The following is a 23,306-nucleotide window of genomic DNA, read 5'->3' on the forward strand; positions in this document are numbered from 1 at the left end:
ATTGAATTTGAAATCACTGCGCTATATTTCATCCCATGGCAAGCTTCTGTGTTTAATAAGTGCAGCAACGTGCAAAGATCCCGGGTCGATTGTGGAGTGAATAAATTGAAGAGCAAACTGGTACTTCCCATAATAACGCGAGGCTAACACAGAACGCATGGAACAATTCTCCTCCCCGCACAAAGTGATTCGAAAGTGTGAAGAAATACGAAACTGCGCATCGTAATCGTTTTTCAGGGTGTAACTACGAAGCAGCTGGAATTAGTGCTCAGTATCCGTACGAAAACCGTATCACTCTGATAGAACGCGTAACAGGTACCTATCGCCGTCATGCTTTGTACACATGACATAAACAAACGTGAGAAAAAGCTTCTTACTCTCCCACGAAGGCTTAGTATGGGTGCACGAGCAAATAAAGTGGAGGCCACGTCATTGCTATCAGCGCTCCCGGGTAGCCATATTTGGCGGGTTTGAATCGAGCACCGAGGGGGGTTAAAAATTTCATACCCTGGGTGTTCGGTTCACCACCACAGTTGCATACTGGCACCGTTAGGTCTTGCAAATGTGCAAATTGCCTACACACCGATGGATTATTGATATTGGAATCACTATGCTACGTTCCCTCCTATTCCTACGTGAGTAAATAAATACATTCGCGTTAACTACAGGAATGTAGTCCACCGCAGCAACCCGTCCTTGCTAGAGGCTATCTAGGAAGTTCCTAGCAACTACCTAGAAGCAGAGGATCATACCTCGGCCGAGGTTAATCCCTCCACTTCCATTAACTAACCGATTGCTACCCACTTAAAGTTCTAATCCCTCTTAACGCCCCGCATACTCCAACCTTGCCTGTACTCCGTATACACGCGTGCAACTGCACAAACACGAGAGCCCGTTTTCGCGCGTGAATCCAGAATGAAAACACCGTGAACGGGGGGTCGGTTTCGTGGCAGCGGAAAAGCGGGGCGGCGTATAAATAAACGGAGGGGAAACATTGAACTTTGCACGTGAACGGAGCACGCGTTTCCACGTGGAACAAAGAGCAACCTAGCGTGCGGTGGCACACGAAAATACAGAGTTATACAGAAGCGGGAGAGCCGGGGCTGCTGGCCATAAAACACGGTGCGGCGGGTGTGCAACACCGCGTGATTCAGGCGTCGCTGCGTGAGCACGGAGGGACTTTCCTGCGCATAAAGAAACTGGACGCGGGTTTGCGTCGAAAGAGCAAGTGTGTGCTTGCTCTCCCCGGGCACAAGCGCCGCGAGGAGAACGAAACGGAGGATGATGACTGGTGCGCTGTGCTGTTTTTATGCCCCCCACCCGCTTTTTACTCCCCCGTTCCGTCGCGTCTCGCTGCCCCGCGCATACATTTAAATTTACCGACTAACGAGGATGGGAGGCGATGCGTTTAGCCCACTCGGAGTGCTTTAGTATTATTTTTTCGCAAGTTTATCGGGCTTAGATACGCCTGATAGTCGTATCAGATCGGGTATCATTGGGGGAAGCGATACTTCACTTTAAATATCATCAGAGATAGCAGTTGCTGGTGTTGGTACTCGAACGTGGCAATACTTTTACATGTGCTGCTGAATGTGTTAATGAATTATCAGAACAAATTGTTTATCAGCATGTGAATAGATATACGATCTTCTTTTTCTTTGGGACAGATCATTCTACAATTTCGAATTTGACCTGCGAAGTATTATAGGGGAGAGCTTAAAATGTGATTGGGAAGAAGTGGAATTATGTTTAGGAAACGGTGAAGCTGTTTCTGGTTAATAAAAAGCGTGAGATTAATTTTGATATGTCCTAGTTTCTTTGTGACGCGAAAGTTATACACATATCGTTTAACTTGGAACGAGGTCCGAAAAAAAAGAGAAACAAAATTAATGTCTAGGTTTTTATAATTTGGTAATATATAAAACAACAAAATGAAGAATCGTATTAATATCCACCCATTAGTGACACTCTACGTATGATTATTTAAGCAATTCTGTCGTTTTGCAGACAGTGATACACAGCTATTATTTGCTGATAATTAGGAAGCATTAAATACTTAATATATTCATATATAGGCATGTTGATTGCAATTTTCAAGCTTCAATACAGCTACACTTTATTTCCACTGTACTCACTAGTTTCCTATGCCAAAGAGATTTCTATTCTTCGTGCACATTAGGGTGGCTCTTATTTTCGACTTTTCAATTTTCTTCGGAGCACCCTCCAGAATAGTTCCAAATAATTAAAAAAAAATTCTTATTTTCAGTGTTTGATATGTCATGAATGTTTCCTGAAAATTTAAGTCCCAAATTTTCAGGAAACATTCATGACATATCAAACACTGAAAATAAGAAAATTTTTTTTTATCTTTTTCGCATATTTCGGTATATGCCCCCCCCCTTAAATGTTTAAAAAATAGTCCTCGAAAATAAAAATTCAATTTTTTTGTTCGCCTTCATAAATAAACAGTGTTCTAGAAGCATTTAAACTTTCAAAATTTGAGGGAAAAGTTTTTTTAAGTTTTTCGGACTTTTTTCAAAAACCGTTTGTCGCACGAGAAAAAGTAATAGAACATAAAAGATGCTTCTTGTCCGGGTCTACAACTTTTGTTTGACATATATATTTATTTAATCAATAACTTGAAGGATATTATATAAAATCGACTTCGCCAGCTATTAAATAATGATTTAAATGTTTAAGGGCCCAGGGGCACCCTTTCCCGTTATCCAATCGAGCTCCAACTTTACACGGATTTTTTTTTAATTATTTGGAACTATTCTGGAGGGTGCTCCGAAGAAAATCTTGAAAAAAAAATTTACGAAGAGTAAATAAGAGCCACCCACCCTCGTGCACATGGTTAACCCTCCCTTTCTTCTTTCTTGCTGCCGTATGTAGTCTCCGACTTTCATCTCTTCCATGAAAAATGGCGGGAAGGTTAGGACAAGGAAAAAGCGGGCGAAACGGAAGGACAAAAAAGGCAAGGAAACGAGAAGAAAGAAAACATGAAGGCAGCATGGAAACAGCGCCTACCCTTTTTGTTCACCCATGTGCACAGAATGCGTCGCTTGCTTTTTTTCAAAAACACGAACAAGGAGCGCACATGTGGTTTCTTTACCCAGATGGATTTTCTTAAACCTGCGTAGCAGCCATTTTAAAACGCTCAAGTGGTCGTTGTTTCACGACGTGGAAGATTTGATAAGAGAAAGAAGCCTGCGTGGATCGAGTAACGTGTTTGCATTGCAATATGCAAAGAACAAAGAACCAAGGACAGAAGAAAGCAATTCGCAAAAAAATAAAAGTAAACTATTTTTACGTTACAATAATGTTGCACTAAAACAATGTTCCTAAACTGTAATTAGTGCAATAAGCGATGAAGAATAATACTTGAAGAAATCAGGATAAATTCGAGAAAAATCCAATATGACAATTTAAAATATGATCTTTGTGCATGAATATATTTTGCCCAAGAACAATGATTCTAAAGTAGATTTCTACTGCAAATTACTGCAGTAATCACTCGGAAATCAGACAGCAATGAAATCAGAAAAAATCGAAACAATATTTTTCATATGTCAAATATCAGAAATGTATGACTGACACCTCATCGATAAAATTTCATTTTGCAAACGTATGCAGTGGGATTGCAAAAAGAATTAATAACAACTTGCTTCCAGTGAGAACAGTGTTATCAAGTGAACGGAGCGTTGAATACATTACTAGAAGGAATGCAAAATATAAAATAAATCTCATTTTTCCAAATATCTTGAATACTTTATTGGAAAATATTTTAGGCCAGAAATTTGAAAATTTTTCTGCAAACATACGGTTAAACTGGTTGTCAAGCTAATAAAGTACCTCAGATTATGAATGTGCGATGAAAATATTCATATTCACTTATCAAGGTGTTGTAGACTATACATTTAAACACAATTGTTTAAAATTCTTTCAATTTTAAACAATTGCCATGGATGTTACGTTAAGGGATCATTCCAGTAATCACGCCGCAAAATTCGGCAACATTCAGGTTTTTTTTCTCAGTGAATACAATGAATAACAGTGACAAACTTTTTTTTCATTTATTAATTTACTTGCAATGTATACGGAACAATTTTTTAAATACACCTTTAATTGTGTTTTTTCCATGTTATCTGGAGTTCAAAATCGCGCCTTTTCTCATTCAAACTTCAAGTTTCAAAATTTTCTATTCTTACTTCAAGTTTGAATGCACGCAATTTTGTTAAATTTTGACTTACGTGGCTAATTCTGGCACCTGCGATAGCGGTACTCATAATGATTAAGAATCAGCTTAGTTTTTTTGTTTCAGATGAGCCTGTGAGCTTAAATCACTCCCGCCGCCAGGGAGATATTTCTTTTCAAAGGCGCGATTTTGAACTCTAGATAACATTGAAAAAACACAATTAAAAGTGTATTTAAAAAATTGTTCCGAATACATCACAAGTAACTTAATAAATGGAAAAAAAAGTTTGACATTTTTATTCACTGTATTCACTGAGAAAAAAGCCTGAATGTTACCGAATTTTGCGACGTGATTACCAGAATGACCCTTTAAAATACATCCACACAAGTAGAATAAATTAAGACTGAGCTAAAAATGGTAAGCTACAAATATTATATGTACCTTTACAAATTCTTAAAATAAATATACGGGCATACTTCTAAATATTTACACATTTGTAAATAATTTTGTTATTGTTCCAAAAATTTGCCTTTTTACGTTGTGAATTGACAAAAGCAGACTATTTCAACATGGATACAAGCCTGTTTTATTTATGCGCAGCTTATCTCACGAGGGACCAATGCAAAAGCGAGAGTTCCTGGTCATTCAGAGCAGAGCTCCGATACGAAATATTTGCGGGTTCATGCAGTTTATATGCGTAAGCGTATCTCTGCAATGATTAGCGTGAAAGGGGGGAATTGCGGGCCAAAAACAGCCGCACAACGGTTCGCGTGCAGAATATCTTATCGACAGCTCGTTAACAACGTTGCAATATCCTCGCATTCCATTTTCGTCCAAGCTACCCCATGCCTAATTAATTCCATAACTGGGACAGGCACGTATCTCTCTATTGTATCATAAACGCAATAATTGCGGATTTACGAGAACCCGTACAGAGCCAGCCCTGTCTTGGTTCAACGAACGCTATGCAGATAACGTTGCTTCGAAAATTACCGCACGTTGGGGACGAGTTTCAGTAAATTGTGTACGTGATGAATTAGAAAAACAACTTCGAAGCAAAATTCGTCGAGCCAATGTTTAATTAGTTTTAAGCGTGAGTGTTTGTTTCCACTAGTTTTGGCTTCTTTCAATAAAATATAAATATCAACAAAAAAAAAGATTGTATTAGGGTAAAGAACCCTAATATACCGAACGGCCCCCTATTACCGGACACAATATTCATTTTCATGATTCATAAAATCCAGGCTATATAAATTAAAATATAATATTCTTATAATAACATTGGAAATTAGTTTTCTAAATAAATTAAGGTTTTTATAATTAATGTAGGTTAGACATGTAAAAAATATATAGAAATTCTCATTCTAGCAATTATCGGTATTTGAACATTTTCATTATCAAAATTGCTAAGCATTACTTACATTTAAGAGTCGATATAATGTCCAACAGCCATTTTGGTCTGTAAGATTCAGTACACGTTTCTTATAGATTTTTGTTCGCTGAAAACAAACTCGCAAACCGTTTGTCGCCATCACCCTCAGTTTTTGAGAAATTCTATTTTAAAAAAAACTGCAAATTTTCAACTTTGAACATCTTTCGTGTCGAAACAGTAATAGTTGGTGCATTATGAACATTTCAATATGTGTAAACAACGATCAAAGGGAAAAGTACACACGAGGTGCACCCACTTTTGCAGATATCTTTAAATTTATTTCCAAAACTAAGAGTCTAGGAGAAAATCTGACTACTCCACGCGACGCGGCAGACATTTTTCCGTCGGAAAGCATAAACAGAAGTGGTAAGACACATTTTGTTTTCAATACAGAAGCGAAATAGTTTGGCAAAACGTGCGGCGTCGACAGTGGTAGTCAACGCCGGCGCGCGAGCCACTGCCGCTCAGCGTTACAGAACCGCGTAACGCGCGTGACTACCACTGTCCGCCGCACGTTTTGCCAAACTATTTCGCTTCTGTATTGAAAACAAAACGTGACTTACAACTCCTGTTAATGCTTTCCGAAGGAAAGATGTCTGCTGCATCGCGTGGAATGGTCGGATTTTCTCCTAGACCCTTAGTTTTGGAAATAAATTGAAAGATATCTTCATAAATGGGTGCATTTCGGGTGTCCTTTTCCCTTTGATCGATGTTTAAATATATTTAAATGTTGTATTCGGGAGGGTTCAGAGAATAATTTGACGCAACGAACAACCGAATAACTATTACCGTTTCGACACAAGAGATGTTCAAAGTTGAAAATTTGCAGTTATTTTTCAAAATCGAATATCTCAGAAACTGAGGGTGATGGCGATAAACGGTTTGCGGATTCGTTTTCAACGCACAAAAATCTACAAGAAACGGCTATTGAATGTTTCGGAACAGAAAAAAAGTTTAATTTTGTTGGACAGTGTAATTCAATTGATATAATGTACAAAAATAATTATGTAGTGATAGTATTAAGTTCGAGCAAACTTTTCCTCCGGGAAACCTTTTTTTCACCGAAAATTTATATGGATCGAAAGCACGTATCAAACAACATGCAAAAATAACAATTTTGAGTTTAGGAATCTACCTATTCAGTAAAAAGTTATTAAGTAAAAGGGACTGTGAAATTTTTACGTATATTCTAACCCCTAATGTGACCAACTATTATGCTTCAATTCGAAAGGATTCATTTTTTTAACCAATACTATACAACGTAGGCCCAAACTCACATCGGTTCGCTACCATGCCTTACGCGCCCGCAAGCGCCCCCCCCCCCCCGCCGAACTAATCTAGCCACAACCAATACTAATACCCTAGGCAAATTAGAAAGTGGAATGCGCACAATATACTTTATCGCTTTGTCATAAGGTAAATGAACATCTTCAAAGAAAGAATCTACAGTTCCAACAAACTGACGACATTTGGTTTTCCCTCTTACACAAATAAACCGTCCACAATTCTTACTAATTCTCAGCAGCCCTTGCTCCCGCAACCATACTAGAGCACTTTCTTCTGACTGTGGTAAAGAACACAAGTTCCACGTTACCATTTTAAATATATATAATTACTTTATTTCTTTTTTTAGTATTTTATGCTGTCGAAATCCCTCGATGTAACCATTTCGAAAAACAAAGAAACTAGAAAATATGTCAAAATTTTGCAACTTTTTCGCCTCATAAATTTTCAACAAATAGATTCCTAATCTGAAAATTGTTATTTTTGCATGTTATTTGATACGTGCTTTCGATCCATATAAATTTTCGGTGAAAAAAAAAGGTTTCCCAGAGGTAAAGTTCACATTTAAGTTCAAATAATAATAAAAAATGCATATGGAGGTGGTATAATAATATTCTAAAAAATTAAAGCGAATGTGGGGACTGCGTCAATATTCGTGTCGTCTCGACAGTTACCGGATGTTCGTGAACGTTCAAAGGATCTAACCTATTTTCGAATCGATGTATTCTCCCTGTCATTTAAGAAGGAACCCGTTTCGCGCATGTAGAATGAGCTCATTGGCTCCGAAAAAGCGTTGGTGGGGGGTACAGCCAATAGTGGCTTCTCCCGGCACCAATGAGCGTCAACCTGCGCAGAACCGGTCTAAACTCGTCGGTCGGCAGGCTCCTTCTTAAATGACAGGGAGAATAGATGTTTTCATTAAAGTAACAATATTTGTGAACATTTGAGAATTTTTAACATTAAAAATTTTATTTAGCAGATCTGAATATGAGTAAAACAATAAGAAAAGAATACAGTAAATATTCAAATAACAAAGCATTAGAGGTTATAACCTCCCACCAATCTTCGGTAAATGCAGCCAGCATACAGAGTTTGGCATTCCAAGGATCACTCTACACGTCAAAATTAAGAACAAATATTAGGACAAAGTTTTTGAATGCTAAACCAGGACCAGAATCTCACGAAGATGTTTTAGTTAAGTGGATAATGCATTTAGACAGTGTCCGGTAGCTCGGGCATGGTAAATAGTTCTCAAGCTCTAAGCGTGTCCGGTAATTACGATAAAATTTTGTTTTACATTTTTACTAATATCTCTTCAATATTTCATAATTTATTTACATCAAAAAGTCCTGAACTTACGGAAATGCTTAATAAGCAGTTCAATGCAAAAAATCCCAGAATGTAAATTCTTAAATAACTTTCATGCCATCACTAAATGTCCGGTATATGGGCCTATACCCTATCACTGATAACTTACAGAAATTAAATACTATTACAGCACCAGTTCTTCAATATCTTACAATAGATCTCAGAATACAATGCTTTATTAGTAAAAAAACAATAGCTTTCTTTTTTAAATAGCAATGTACGGAGTGTACAATGAAAAACACTAAATCACGATGATGGAAGAATGTCAGTGCTGAAAACAACGCCAAGTACTTTCAAATACCATTTATCCCACTGCCCCAAACAATAAAACGAACCGTTACGAATGCAAAAAAAAAAGCAAAAGCGTGGTCGGCAGTCTACATAATCATAACAAGCTGAACTTACTCGACCAACAATCAAGACTACACCGAGATAAATTACACCGGAAGGCTATAACATTGTTGAAAAGAAAGAAGCTTGACTTAATGTAACTAACGAGTTCAGCCGAGCAGAAACTACGTACGTACGTGCTTCCATACCTCGCTGTATGCACGACGATTCACGAAAGCCGGTATATAGCGAGGAAAAAAAGCAAGACCGGCGATAAAACGAGCATAGGCGTGGTGCTTAGAATTAAAAATCTTAAAACGCGAGGATCGCGTGGGCGTTCTTACGATTCCTCGATTTACAACTTTTCTTTCGACGACCTCTGTTCTACTTTCACGTTACGTCTAATCGCCGGCCAACTTTCACGCTCCAGTTTCGTTTTTGTTTAAATCACAGCCACTAGGCCAGCAGTTTTCCTTTCGTCGTTAACGATCGATTAACCGAGCCGAACCGGAAAAAATAACAAGTCGTTAACGTCCGAATTCGTTACGCCAGTCACGCCGGGCGAAACACAACAGAATATCTCATTGGAAATAGCCGCTCAACAGACAGACACACGCTGAATACTTATGCACGCCCGATCGCTATTCCCACCTCTCCCAGCCGGCACCGTGTTCCGAGTACAATGTTTTTAGTAATGCAACTGGCTGCACGCTCCGCCCGGACACGCCTTTCTTCCAGTCTCACTTCGGACGCCGCTGGAACACAACTTTTTTTCCCCCAACGCGATATTCAATTATTAAGGATACAACGGCAAAAAGCGGTTTTCCTAGGAGGCCCGATAGCACTAACCTTCCGCACACGCCATCTGTTATTCAACGACCGAGCCTCCCCGTCGAATGATTTTCATTTTATCAGACTTCTTGCCCAGGTTGTGTGCTCCGAAGGAGAAAAAGGGAAATTAGTGTCCCTCGCAAATGGCTCGTAAAGATGCTCGTTACTGCGTGATTATACCGAGCATTTCGCCAACGACCGCCATTTTCCAAAGGATGAAATTACATATCGCGAGTGATGGTTTAATTTCCTGCAGATTTTAATGCGAGTTGTTCGAAAGATATGGCAGTTTATAATTATTTAACTGGTTTTGTATCAAGGACCGTGTCTACCCCTGCTTGTACTTTTATTTATTACTTATTTGCAGAGATGGAAAATTTATATTCGTGTCCTGAATAGTTCCTTAGAAAATAACGTGTAACGACGCAGGCATAATATTTTGTACGCTTTGCTTTCTTTCGGTTAATTTTACAGTTCGAAGATATGGTGACAACTGTGGCTTCATCGAGTTGTAACTCACTTGCGTTTTAAAAGTGACATTTGCGTTTCATAAGCTCATTATGCAAAAGGAACGTAACCTTCAAAAGCTATTTTAAGCGAGCAAACAATTATCGCAGGCTGGAAATCTTAGAGTTATCTATAGAGTATCTATAGAGTTCTAGAAACATGCGGCTCGCTTTCTAAAGGAATACAATTTTCAACCTTGAACGAACTTCAATATTTTTATTCAAAATATATTAACGCAAATACAGTTCGGAACTCATTCTATGTATTCTTTTAAAAATAATTATTCATGTTTACTTTTGAAGAAAGCTAACTGTGTTGGTGAATTTATTACTCTTCAACGTGCAGCTTTTCAATTTCTCTGACGAATAGTGATCAATGAAAGACCAGTGGTTATTGTTAACGATCGCACATCCGAATACCTGAATACTGTGAACGTGAAAAGATCCAAATGCCATCCCTTTCAGAAGTCAAATTTAATAAAAGAAATGCCGAAATGTTACTTTGACATTAACATTCTTTCACTAACAAATTTAATTTAACACTGGTATAATTAAGCTTTATTTCAGCCAAAAAAAAATAGAATTACAAACACACAGAAAACTGTATTAATATTAATAATAAATGGAAACGTAGGTTCGCATTTGTCGCCTAGCTCTGAAAATCGACCCGTAATCTCTCGCGCCTCGCCAGCCGTCTACCGAACGTCACAGAAACTTGGCCTAAATCTTTTCGTGGAGCGTGGAAAGTCGAGTGTTTTTAATTGGAAAGGCGGATCATCGGGTAAATCAAGCATGAAAGTGAAATCGAGAGGCGCCACGGAGAGAACCTTGCAGAGGGGGGAGAGGGTGGGAGGTACAGGCGGAGGCCAGGAAAATACCCCGTGGCACTCTCGCTTTTTCACGTGCGAGACAGGCTTAAAGCCCGCTTGGGAACAGAAACGGGCGGTGTGTAACCGTTGGGTTGTATGGTGTTGTAACCTGTGTAACAGAAACTGTATGGAAAGCAAGGTGCAACGCTATTGGTGTCGCCCCCCCCCCTCCTCCCCCTCGCCGCCGTCGGACCGCGCTTTTGTGTATCCAGTTTCTTTTCAGGAATATGGGAACACATTTTTCGAACGGCTCGCCCAACACTTTTTGCAAGAAGAACCGCAAGAGAGAGAGACAAGAGGCAACCGAATCTTTGCCTGATAAAGGAATGAAAAAGAGGGCTCCATCTGCCCCAGAAACGTGTGTGAATCGCCTTTAACCACGAATACGTGTCACATCTTTTCACTGGTTCTTTGTACGTATTTTATTATTATTGGTCAGACGATTTTTTTATGTCACTTACGTCCGTGTCGGAAATTTTGAACTATAATAGTTCTTAAGATTTCTGGATTCCAAATATTCTCCCGAATCCAAATATTCTCCGATTCCTAATATTCACCCGATTCCATATATTCTCCGGTTCCTAATATTCCCCCAATTCCAAATATTCTCCGATTCCAAATAATTCCCCGATTCCAAATACTCCCCCGATTCCAAATACTCCCCCGATTCCAAATACTCCCCCGATTCCAAATACTCCCCCGATTCCAAATACTCCCCCGATTCCAAATACTCCCCCGATTTCAAATACTCCCCCGATTTCAAATACTCCCCTGATTACAATAATTCCCCCGATTACAATAATTCCCCCGATTCCAAATATTCCCCAGATTCGAAATATTCCTCTGATTCCAAATATTCCCCCGATTCCAAATATTCCCCCGATTCCAAATACTCCCCCGATTACAATAATTCCCCCGATTCCAAATATTCCCCCGATTCCAAATATTCCCCCGATTCCAAATATTCCCCCGATTCCAAATATTCCCCCGATTCCAAATATTCCCCCGATTCCAAATACTCCCCCGATTCCAAATACTCCCCCGATTACAATAATTCCCCCGATTTCAAATATTCCCCCGATTCCAAATACTCCCCCGATTACAATAATTCCCCCGATTCCAAATATTCCCCCGATTCCAAATATTCCCCCGATTCCAAATATTCCCCTGATTCCAAATATTCCCCCGATTCTAAATATTCCCCCGATTCCAAATATTCCTGCGATTCTTAATATTCCCCGATTCCTAATATCTCCCGATTTGTAGCATTCCCTAATTTCAAAATTTCCCCGATTTCAAAGATTTTCATAATTTCCATCACGTTTTGCACATATGCGTTGCTTTTCATGTCGGAAATTTTGAACTTTAATAATGTTTTCACAGTTTTTGAGATTTTTTGATTCCCGATATTCGCCGATTCCAAATATTTCCCGATTCCATTAGGAATATTAATTCCCCCGACTCCAAATATTCCCCGCTTTCAAAGATTTCCATAATTTCACATTTTCCATACATGTATTGCTTCCTATACGAAGCATAATAAAACAATGTTACACGTCAAGCTGTTCGACAGATTCAGCGAGGTAACCACCACTGTATAGCGGACAAGAAAGCTCACGCAACGAACCAGAGAACGTGGGCGCGCACAACGATGAACAGATTTCCATTCGCACGATCATAACACGTGCTTTTTTCCACAGAAGCGAGCAGAGTTCAAGGAAACCATAGTGCGTGCTCGCTCTCCTCGGGGGATCAATTTCTTTTTCAGAAATATGGGGACGTGACTCCAGTAAGGAAAGGAGATTTCTGAAGACCCCGAAGTGTAATCGTGAATCCATTCTGATAAACCAGCAAAAAAGATACGGGCACCTGGTAAATAGATGGCTAAGAAGCCAATCAGTATAAGCCGTAGCGTGCGCAAGTAGCAGCGTGAAATTTCATGTGTTCAGGGCAACGCATTACCGACTTCATCCCACGGACCTCCGTCCCGCAATACTTAGCCAGCAAAATGTCAGCCCATTGATAAAACCAGCAAAACATGTTCTGTACTATGCATAAACTTTTTTATGCATCCACTTTCTAATAGATTCAAGCCTGCCAGCAGTATACTAAGCGATGCTCTACCAGAAAAATTCATTGCATACAATGTTCAGAATTTTCATAGTTCACATCAAGCTTAATTTGATCAAGATACTGAATACACCGTCAAGTATTTTTCTGATACTGATACTTAGTGAGGTATGATCAGTAACATCTTAAAACGTTAGTAGCAAGCAACATAACGCCTTCAGTGAACGATTAGGAAAGTGGAAAGAAAGGAAGAAGAAATGTCAGATGCAACATGAAAAATGTAAAGATCAGAATAAAATAGAAAAGGAGAACCATGCTCGCTTAGAGGGCTTATGAACGTCCATTAAAATGGTAATCCAATGAGATTCTGATGAAACTTATTTTCACGCCTCGGGTAGCGAGTGTCCTGGCAAATAAGTCTCACTTGAAGAACCATCATGCAAATTTATGCCCGTAAAACTTTCCACGCAACTGCAGTCGCTTCGTTGGGCGTACAGGGAACAAGGTGCACGACCATGAGCAGGCCCCTACTACCCTATTCGCCTCAGGGCTCTTTTGTCCCTCCAGCTTCTTTTCAGAAATATGAGAAATTCTTTGAGCGACGTTCCACCACCGTAAAGAAGCACTCGACCGACGCCCCTCCCTCCCTTTCTTACGGTTAGTGTTACACTTCAGTTAATTCGTACACTTCATCTTCCACGGGCAACCGGTACAACCTGTGACCGCTAATTATTTCCTCGATGCACACCAATCTCCGGAATTTAGAAACTGTCCTTTGGTACCCCCACATTTTAACATTCCTACGGCCCTGGCTGTTTAGTAAATTGGAGTTGTAAATAATATTGAAAACGTGAGTGAATACGAAATTGCGTTGAGTGCCAATGGAAATGTGTTAAATGATAAAGAGGAGCTGTTCTGAAGTTGCAAGCACTCGAGTGTTTCATACTGTAGTATTCAGTCAGTACAGGCTCTATAGTACAACCTTCTGCAAATGCAACAGTTGCAGTTACAAGTTGCTTTTTGCTTGGTGTGTTTTAATCCAAGACTACGTGGTCTTTGAAGCAGATAACAAGCTAGAAGAACGCATGAAAAACAAACCAGTAACCACTTAGAAATAGTTATAGAAAATGCGCAGTCATTCAACACATAGAAAGTGAAACTGGTTTCTACGTTGCTATGAATCATGGACAATCGCAGATAATTTTCAATAGTGTCCGCCTTGCAAGTAGGAATGATGAAAAATCAGTGAGAATCTGTACGTGTGTCTGGAATCACTGTGTGAGATACAGTTAAGTTGCCACTGAAGTTTAAATCACGATTATGTACGTGTGCATATATCGGGAGTCTGAAAAAAAAACGAACTTTGGACCTCGTTTCTCGAAAATTTGTCAATATTTTTTCCTACCCGTTTAGAAAATGATTATACATATCGTGCCCTAACTGTATGCAAAACTGGAGCCAAATTGGTTCTGAACAGTGGCGGATTTAAGAAAAAAGGCCCAGGTGGCAAACGTTCTGAGGGGCCCATTTTTTCGGGAAAGTGAAGAGGAAGTTTACTAATAACGGGCCAAGTGTAGTAGTACGAAAAAATGTAGTGCTTGGATACCTATACCTAATCATAATTATTGTGGGCCTTGGGGCCCCGCAGGGGCCTAGGCGGCAACTGCTCATCAGCCGCCCTGTTAAATCCGCCACTAGCTCTGTACACACTTTTTAAAAAATTTAAGGATTAGCTGTAATGAAGGTACGCCGATTTGGAGGGAGAAATTTGCAGCACCAAACTGTCGAACATCAAGAAACTGGAATAGTGTTCACAAGGCCTGTATGAAATATGTAAAGCAGTCGAAGGGAATTCCGCTGAGAAGTTCACTTGCAAACGGGAAGAGGGTACGCGAACAACGACGCAAGGCCCTTCCTGTCTGCCACCCCCCTTTGTACGGGTCAGGTTCTTTCAGAAATATGGGAAATTCGGGGCAACGTAAAGGGGAGACCCCATACAATAAACGCTATGATGACCACGTTACTGCACCGGCTTGGTGCTGCATAGAAACCGGGCACAAAGAAAGGTGTCTATATCTCTCTTTCTTTTTCCCTCAGCCTAACTTCGTATTTCATTTCTCCCCTCCTACTCTCTCGCGTTACCAGCTCCCCACTATCCTACTCCACTCGTCATCCCAATCTCACTCCTCCAATTTTCCCCTTTGTCTTTACTATAGCTTTGTCTCTCTCTCTCTGCTCCTCGAAATTCACTCCGACTCCATTTTCTCTGCTAGTTCTACGCTTCGCTCTTTTTTCACTGCCGCTAGTCCCCCCTCCCCTACTCACGTGTAGCTCACTCCCCCTCTCGATCTTTTCCGCAGTTCGCGCTCCCCCTCTATCGTAAATCCGAAGCAACAGGTTCCTACGCTGTTGCGGCTCGCAACTACGGAGCCACTTTTTGTCAGCGATGGTGTGTGTTGGACACGCTGCTCGCTCCGGGCGAGGTTTCAACATTTAGAAAAATCCAGACCAAACGATTCAACTGACAGAAGAGACCTGATATGCTTCTCGTTCGATGTGCCCTGGTAATGGCTTTTCGAATGACCCGTCCTTTCTGAATGCTCGTCGTAAATGATCCTGTTTGTAGCACTTCGTTCTGCACCATAAACTGTTAGGGGAAGCGCAAAAAGCTCGCGTCACCGATTGGCTTGAAATTTTGCATACAGTTAGCATTATACGTTAATATGTATCAGGGACCCAGAACGAAACAGAAACGAAAACGACAAACGAAATATTTTTCCAGAACAGAAACAGAAACGAAACTCTTAACCCTGTTGCAGGAGTAAGAACGATATAACCGAAATAAAAATTCCGACTAATAACGTTCTGTACACTTCAGGTTAAAAAATCTAAATTGAGCACGCCCCTTATTTTCATCATGTTTGGTGTCGGTAAAAAAAGGAGTCTGAACCCTGATAGGACTGCGGTGCCGAGAGAGGCGTTGGGAGTCTTGCCCTCGTGGACACGGCTTGCAACCGAAAGCATCGAAACTCTAAATTTTTTTCATAAGACATAATATATAATATTCTATAATACATAACTATAACGTATAATATTTTATAATGTAAGTACCAAAGGCAATCAAATTTTTAAAATAAGTTTATACGAGTTTTTTTTATAAATGAAATAACCGGTTCGGAACAAAATTTGTTTTTCGTTCCGATGGAAACGAAATATTTTTCAGCAGGAACGATATTAACCGAAACGAAATTATTATTATCGGAGCTGAACCGAAAAAACATTTCGTTCCATGTCCCTGATATGTATAATAACGTACTCAACGCATAGGGCGTACTACTCTAAAGTGTTTGAGAAAATTGGGTTCAAAGTTTCTACTGTTCCGGACACTCGACAGTTGAACACGCGCGCGAGCTAAAACCGTAATTGAATCGACGATTTCGGAAAGGGGATAAATCCGATATTTTTTATTTTTTTACATTTCCTGTTTCTTCATGTTCTAATGGAGCCAAAGATTGTATCTCTTATTTTATCCAAGTTCTTATCTAATTTTTTTGTTAAACTAAACATAACGAGTTTAAGTTTGTTTGTACTGGATTCCTTCGCATTGGTTTTCTAATTCTAAGTAAAATACTTTATGCTGTTTAATTTGTGCATTTACTTCGAAACAACAAGAAACGAAATTTGACCAACTTAACTATTTTTAAAATCAATGTAATTTCACTGAACATAAGGTACCTAATCGAAGAATGATACAGCTGAGTTTGATTGTTCTAACGGGCAAGGCAGATGCAAAATTTTAACCAAATCGGCGACTCAAACTTTCCGCTAAAAGCAGATAAGAAAAAGCACGATAGTAGACTACATACGTTCTCCTTCGTTCAATATTGACAGTTTTCAAACTGTATATTTCAGCTACATTTGTGTTTATCGATAATTATTATACTGTAGTGTGACATAAGAAAATTGTACATACACTAGCGGACAAAAAAGTTACCACTTTTTCGATTTCTTCTATTTTTGTTATTTTTTAGCATACATTGGGACTGTGGTATTTTTAATATACATATTCTGGTGGAGAATTTAAAGCTGCATAAAACCCAGTTAAAGTTGAATTTATTTAACTGACAAACGAAAGTGTTATATGACATTGAACGGGATAACACATTTTTGGGACCGACAAAGAAGTTACCACGTCTAGTAACTTTTCAGGTTGTTCTAAGAGAAAATGATGCGCCCACAAAATATTAAATTTTTTTATTAATGTTCAAAAGTGGTAACTTTTTGTTGGCTTTAAAAGTGTGTTGTCTTAGTTAATGTTATGTAGGGCTTTTGTTTGTTAGTTAAATAAATTCAACTGTAACTGGGTTTTATACAGTTTTTAAGTCTCTCTCAGAATATGTATATTAGGCACATACTGCAGTTTTGAGTTGACGTTGAAAAGTAATGGAGGTAAGGTGGTTCGAAAATGTGGTAACTTTTTTGTCCGCTACTGTACATATTTCGTCTTAAACTGTACTCAATAAAATTCCCTTGAATTTTCACCTCGGGTAAATACTTCACTTCGAAATATCAAAATATTAAAGAGAAAAGCGCTAGAAGTTGAAATTTCTGGTAGTACTTGCGAATAGGGCTAGGACTATTTGAATTTTTCGGTATTCGAAAATTCGAATACTTCAGTTGCTCAATTATTTGGCGAATAAAATTCGAATATGCAAGTATTCGAATACTCAAATATTCGAATACTCAAATATTAGAATACTCAAATATTAGAATACTCAAATATTAGAATACTCAAATATTCGAATACTCAAATATTCGAATACTCAAATATTCGAATACTCAAATATTCGAATACTCAAATATTCGAATACTCAAATATTAGAATACTCAAATATTCGAATACTCAAATATTCGAATACTCAAATATTAGAATACTCAAATATTAGAATACTCAAATATTAGAATACTCAAATATTCGAAGTTTATTCACATCATTCGAAAACTTGGAAAATCTCCGAATATATAATTATTCGAATAGTCCCAGCCCTACTTGCGAAGCATATCCGGCAAATATATCAATTAGCACTCGACTTTTAAAGCGTACGAGAAGCTTGCACGAATTTGAGAACCCGCAACACTGTCACGTAAGAAATCTCACTTTCAGCGCCTAAACAAATCTGCGACATCGTTCGCATACGAAAAACAGAGAAGCCAGCAAACTGCAGCAGTTTATAGCAGACGTTGGAGCGGAGGCAGGGAATTATCTACGATTCCAAGGACGGTCCAAATTTCGAGTGGCGCCTTAGATGGTCATCGACCACGAAAGTCGAAAGCCTTTCTCTATCGAACGAGTTTCGAAATCGCCGAGGAGAAATTGCCGAAGAAAGTTACGAGCTGGTGTAGCTGAGAAGGAAAGAGGGAAAAAAAAAAGTTACGATAAAACTCGAACGTCGTACATTTGCCGGATACGGCCCGTAAACAATGGCGACCAGAGGCTCGTGGGGTCCCGCGGTTCCTGTTCGTCGTCATCGCGCTATAATTTCGTTCGACCTTCCCCGACGAAGTTTACATTTTTTCGTTTTCACCTACGTTGGGAATTCCAAAGGCAATAGCGTCACTAAGTCGTCGCTGATCCTAGCAGCAAGCTACATTTACTAGTTTACTACACACTCCCGCCGAGACTTGGCTACGAATAAATGAATCAAGACTCGATTCACCGAGGAAACAATTTATAGAACGATCTACGTGTATTTTTACCCGCGAACGCGCCGCCCACGTGTTCAGAGTTTTTCACTCGACACATCAGCCGCGATTCAACTCTCCTTCGAAATGAATTCGTAACGGTGCGATTTAACCTTACACGGCAAATAACGTGGAATAACTAATATATATAGAGATGAATTTTTATGCAGCAGAACAGAGTGAAAGTTGTTTGAAATTCCTATAAATTACTCTTTCACCAGCGCTGAACGCGAAGATTCAAGGACTGATATTTAGTAAGCATTAAAATACAATCGCAAAGTGGCGTCTAAAGGACGCGGATCAGCCGAGATTAGTGTTGATTTAGCTTGTATTATTCTCATTTCATTTTCAACGCTTCTGTGCTGCATTTAGAAATAGTTTTGATTATCCATTTTTTAAACGCTACGAAGCTTTTTGAAATACCCAATAAATGTTCCGTGGATTTTCAAACTGAATGACCACTAAAAAGAAGCGCAATTCTGTTACGAATAATCGTGGAAATCAGAAATACTTAATTTAAATGCTTCATATTTAATTTAAGCAGTAAAGCAATAAACCAGAATTTGAGTGTTACACTTAAAAGAAAAAAAAGAAATAGCACAAAAAAAATAGGAAACTGTTTTCTATGAAAAATAGTATTTTATTCCACTATGAATTTCGAAGAATAAAAGGCGGCATAAGTTGCTAAACTTTCGTCGTGAAATCAGGATAATGTAAACAAGGGAAGTCGGTGAGTATACGCGAAATTATCCCGTTTTCTCGTAACGCATGACAAAGGCATTTGTATTCAAATTAGAAAATATCGCGAGGTATGATACAATTTTATTCCAACATTGCCCTAGAGAAAGCTGTGAGCTTACGAAATAAAGGAAGAACGATTCCGCTTACGTTAGGCGGCGGCATACGAACACGGATTAACGAGTGTATGCGAAACACGATTCATAGAAACCAGTTGGACAGAAACGTCAAAATGAAATATCACGAAGACAGAGTGCCTGGGCATAATAGAAACTTGCCTGAGCGAGATTATTCCAAGCAGAAGTCAACTTTGACACGTCTGCGGACGAATATCGGTGAATAATTGGAAAAGATTATTTAAATCACCCACATGTTTCGACGTAAATATCGATTACTGTATATTCGAACGCAATTTATTACCTACGTAATATCTGCTCCGATTTATTCCTCCAAATTTTGAATTTTTAACAATCTAACTGGCGAAAGAAAGTAAAATTGCTGGCGAAAGATTCATTATTAACAAAAATGTAGTTGCACAAAGATATCTATATAGGTATTAAACGCAAAATCTTTCTGTAAACCCTATATCTTCAACTTTCCATCTGATATTCCTCCACTTCGAATTTTAAATTCTTTACTTATTTCATAAATGTGATGCCCTTAAGTGTATTGAGTAAATACGAGGCGTCGCAGTTTTTTGAGCATGTTCAGGCTTAGAGACGAATTGTTCAAATATATTATTGATAATACATACGATTTAGCAGATTAGAAAATTGTACGTTCGTAAGTAAGAGTATAAAAAACTGCAGCCAACTTCAACAAAATAAGCATACTAAAAATTATCACATCTATTGACATCGCTGCATTATCAGAAACGTATAAAAACATCCAACTACCGAAAAAACTCTCCTCCTCGACAACTTAAAAGACAGCCTTGAAAATTCGCCTGTTAATGCTAATACCACTTAATTTCATTCCAGCTAACAGACGCTCACAAACTCCGTAAATTTCATAATAATGTCCACGAAACGTATAGAAACACGTAAAATGACAAGACAGAATTACTCCAAATGTTGTCTTCGCCTTGGACCAAAATATTACTTCTTCGACAACTCAAAAGCAACCATTAAAATTCGCCCGCGGTGATTGCCGCTGATAACCACTAATTATTTTTATTCTACTCTTCAGATACTCGTAAATCTCTGCCTACCGAAAGATGTAAAGCCCGATGCTCGACGGCGATAAAAGCTGAAACGAAAATTCACGCGCGGTCGAAGATTTCAAAGGAGCGAGGGCGAACAACACGTCGACGGAAAAACACGAAAACACGTCGACGCGAGGTTCACCGCGGAGAAAACGGGTCACCGCAAGTTCGACCAAGTCACCGGCGACGGAACAATAACAACAATGCCCCCTCCCCCCCCCCCAAACAACTGACAATCGATCAACCATACGCCAGCAACGAGCCGCCGCGCGACCTATTGTTGCGACAGATTATAATACACGTCGCACTCGCGCTCCGAAGCAGCCTATACGAACTCTGAAATCGTCGCACAGTTTATCGAATCAACTCGAGCGAAGTTTACCGGCGCAACAACAATATAAGATACGACCTCTGACGTCTTCGAAAGAAATAAAGTTCGAATTTGTTTTCATTTCGATTTGACGGCGTGCCGCAAACTTTCACTCCTGCCACCGTTGGGACCGTGTAACGACGGAATATTTGAAGCAAGAATTGTTTACGTACAGTAAACCGCCTCGTAGCGCATCGCTTTTCCCCTAACGTACCGTTGGAAACCTTTGGAATACTCGAGAAAGCTATCCAGCCTCGAATCAAGATCCTTAAACTAGACGAGAGCACTATAAAATCGGAAATATTTCCGTAGCTCGTACGAGTGTTACGTCACGATGCTTGATTCGTAGCGCCACTCAGACGTCGAGTTTTCGAGAATACGTTAGACGATTTCCTAACTGCGCGATCGCCGGTGTTCGCTGCGAGCCCTAGCCGCAGAACCTCTACGCCACATTTCTACCCGTTCCATTCCATATTTGTCCGGCAGGGCAATAGACCGTAGCAGCCAGAACAGAATACGTACCCGGCCGACCAACACCGTTGCACAAATGTTTGCGCCACGGTACCAGTGAGTACCAGCGAGTACTACACAACCGTCACACGAGAGAATTCAATGCGAACCAGCCAGGGGGTTTCTCGCGATGCCACGTGCTGAACTGGCAATCTTTGCTGCCAGCTAAACGCTTATCGCGCACTGGGATTATTCTCGATTCTTCGATACAGCGGGGACGACACAGGCAGCCGCGTACACGTGATAAAAGTAATCTCGTCGGTTGGAAACGATCGCTGTAGATAACGAGAAGAATTCCATCGGACTATAGGCGAGTGCGCATGTCACACATCACCTGATTCACATAATGAACTTTGCTTAATATTCCTTTGATCCAGAGTCCCGTGTAAAATCAGCTGACTCAATTCTGCCTGCTCGACACACACACACACATCGGTCAGTGGCCCACTTCACACGGCTGGCATTCGTCTCGCTAACGTTTCCACGATATTTCGTAAATATAGTCTGGAGCGAGAAAAAAAATGTCGCATCCTCCCGTCCAGACGATATCCGCGAAATATCGCGGAAACGTCGGCGAAACGAATGTTAGCCATGTGAAGTGGGCCACTGCTCGCCGCGCGTATGTGTTGCAGCGGGCAGAATCGAGCAAGCTGACTGTACGCCGATGATACACGACGCGTCTGTATCGTGCCGGGCTCTGCGCTGGTACTTTCAACGACAGTAAACGCGCGCGAGAATGAAGAAAAAAAGCGACGAGGACACGGAAAAGGCGCAAGAAATAGGACGAACCGATCGCCCGACGCGGAGCGAAGAAGAAAAGAAATCTTACCTTGAAAAGATGCTCGCTACACTCGAACATAGGAGTGCTCATGACGGCGGTCGACATGGTGCCTCGGAATTTCCGCACAAAAATCACTGGAATTGTAATCTCGTTGCGTTGCCAGCCGTGGCTAGCCTTATTCCCCCTTCGTGAGCGAGGGCGAGGTGTGCGCGGCGTTGCACGTAAGGCCAGCGAGAGAATATATAGAAAAGAAGCCGCGGTGTACGTGTAAACTTCGAGAACACAAATAAACTGCCACTCCGACGGTATACGCTCGTGGATTTACATTGGAAGCACACAGACTCGTTTCCCGTACCAGGGAGAGATAAACGGAGACCGCGAGACGTGCGCGCGGATTACCAACCGAATTCGGACGATCAACAAGCGTCGAACAAGCACGCTGGCTCTCTTGCTTCGGAGCTTCTTTCGTCGCTGCGGGGTTGTCACGTGTCAGAATCACCGTGAGAACGATAGGCGATTGAGTGCGTGCGTATGCGAGTACCGGTAACAGTGACGGTACGTGGTGCGAGAGAAACTTGGCACTTTTTTCGTATCGGAGAATGTTAGCCGCGGGTCCCGTAAGAATAGGAAACTTGAAGAAGCTTCCGTTGCCTCGGCTCTTTCCTTTTCTTCCAAAGGAGATATAGCTCGCAGGACCTCCGAAAGCGAACTGAGGATGCGTGTGCCCGCGCGACGGCTCGTGAGACTCGAAAGGCGGCTCCGAGCGCGCCGCCAATCGGGACGCGCCTCGCCGTTCGCGACCCCCCACCACCCAAGCGCGGCTAACCGGAGGACTTGGCAACCGCGCCAGGTCGTCGGGCCAATCGTACACAACGGCTATCTCTCCCTCGTTCTGCCGATACCAGCAACCCTTGGTCCGCAAAATTTTCGAACTACATATTCCCGTGCCTCTTCAACCCCAGTGCCCGTCATTGGTGGAAACACGCACGGGGTGGTTTCAAGAGATGCGCAGTGCCGTGGACCTTTTTTCCTTCGCGAGGGGTGAAGGAATAATATACGCCTTAGGGAATTCG

General features: G+C 40.5%; 1 protein-coding gene across 1 annotated transcript in view; it reads right to left on the reverse strand.

The window, feature by feature from the left end:
- Positions 1–22,974, reverse strand: part of Tis11 (Tis11 zinc finger protein) — a 58,450-nt gene extending 35,476 nt beyond the window's left edge. The window contains exon 1 of the mRNA XM_076822806.1: positions 22,282–22,974. Within this exon, the coding sequence (XP_076678921.1) occupies positions 22,282–22,338 (57 nt within the window). The 5' untranslated portion in view covers positions 22,339–22,974. The remainder of the gene's footprint in view (positions 1–22,281) is intronic.
- Between the last annotated feature and the right edge of the window lie 332 nt (positions 22,975–23,306).

This window comes from Andrena cerasifolii, chromosome 11 (genome assembly GCF_050908995.1).
Source record: "Andrena cerasifolii isolate SP2316 chromosome 11, iyAndCera1_principal, whole genome shotgun sequence".
In the NCBI taxonomy this organism is placed as follows: Eukaryota; Metazoa; Arthropoda; class Insecta; order Hymenoptera; family Andrenidae; genus Andrena; species Andrena cerasifolii.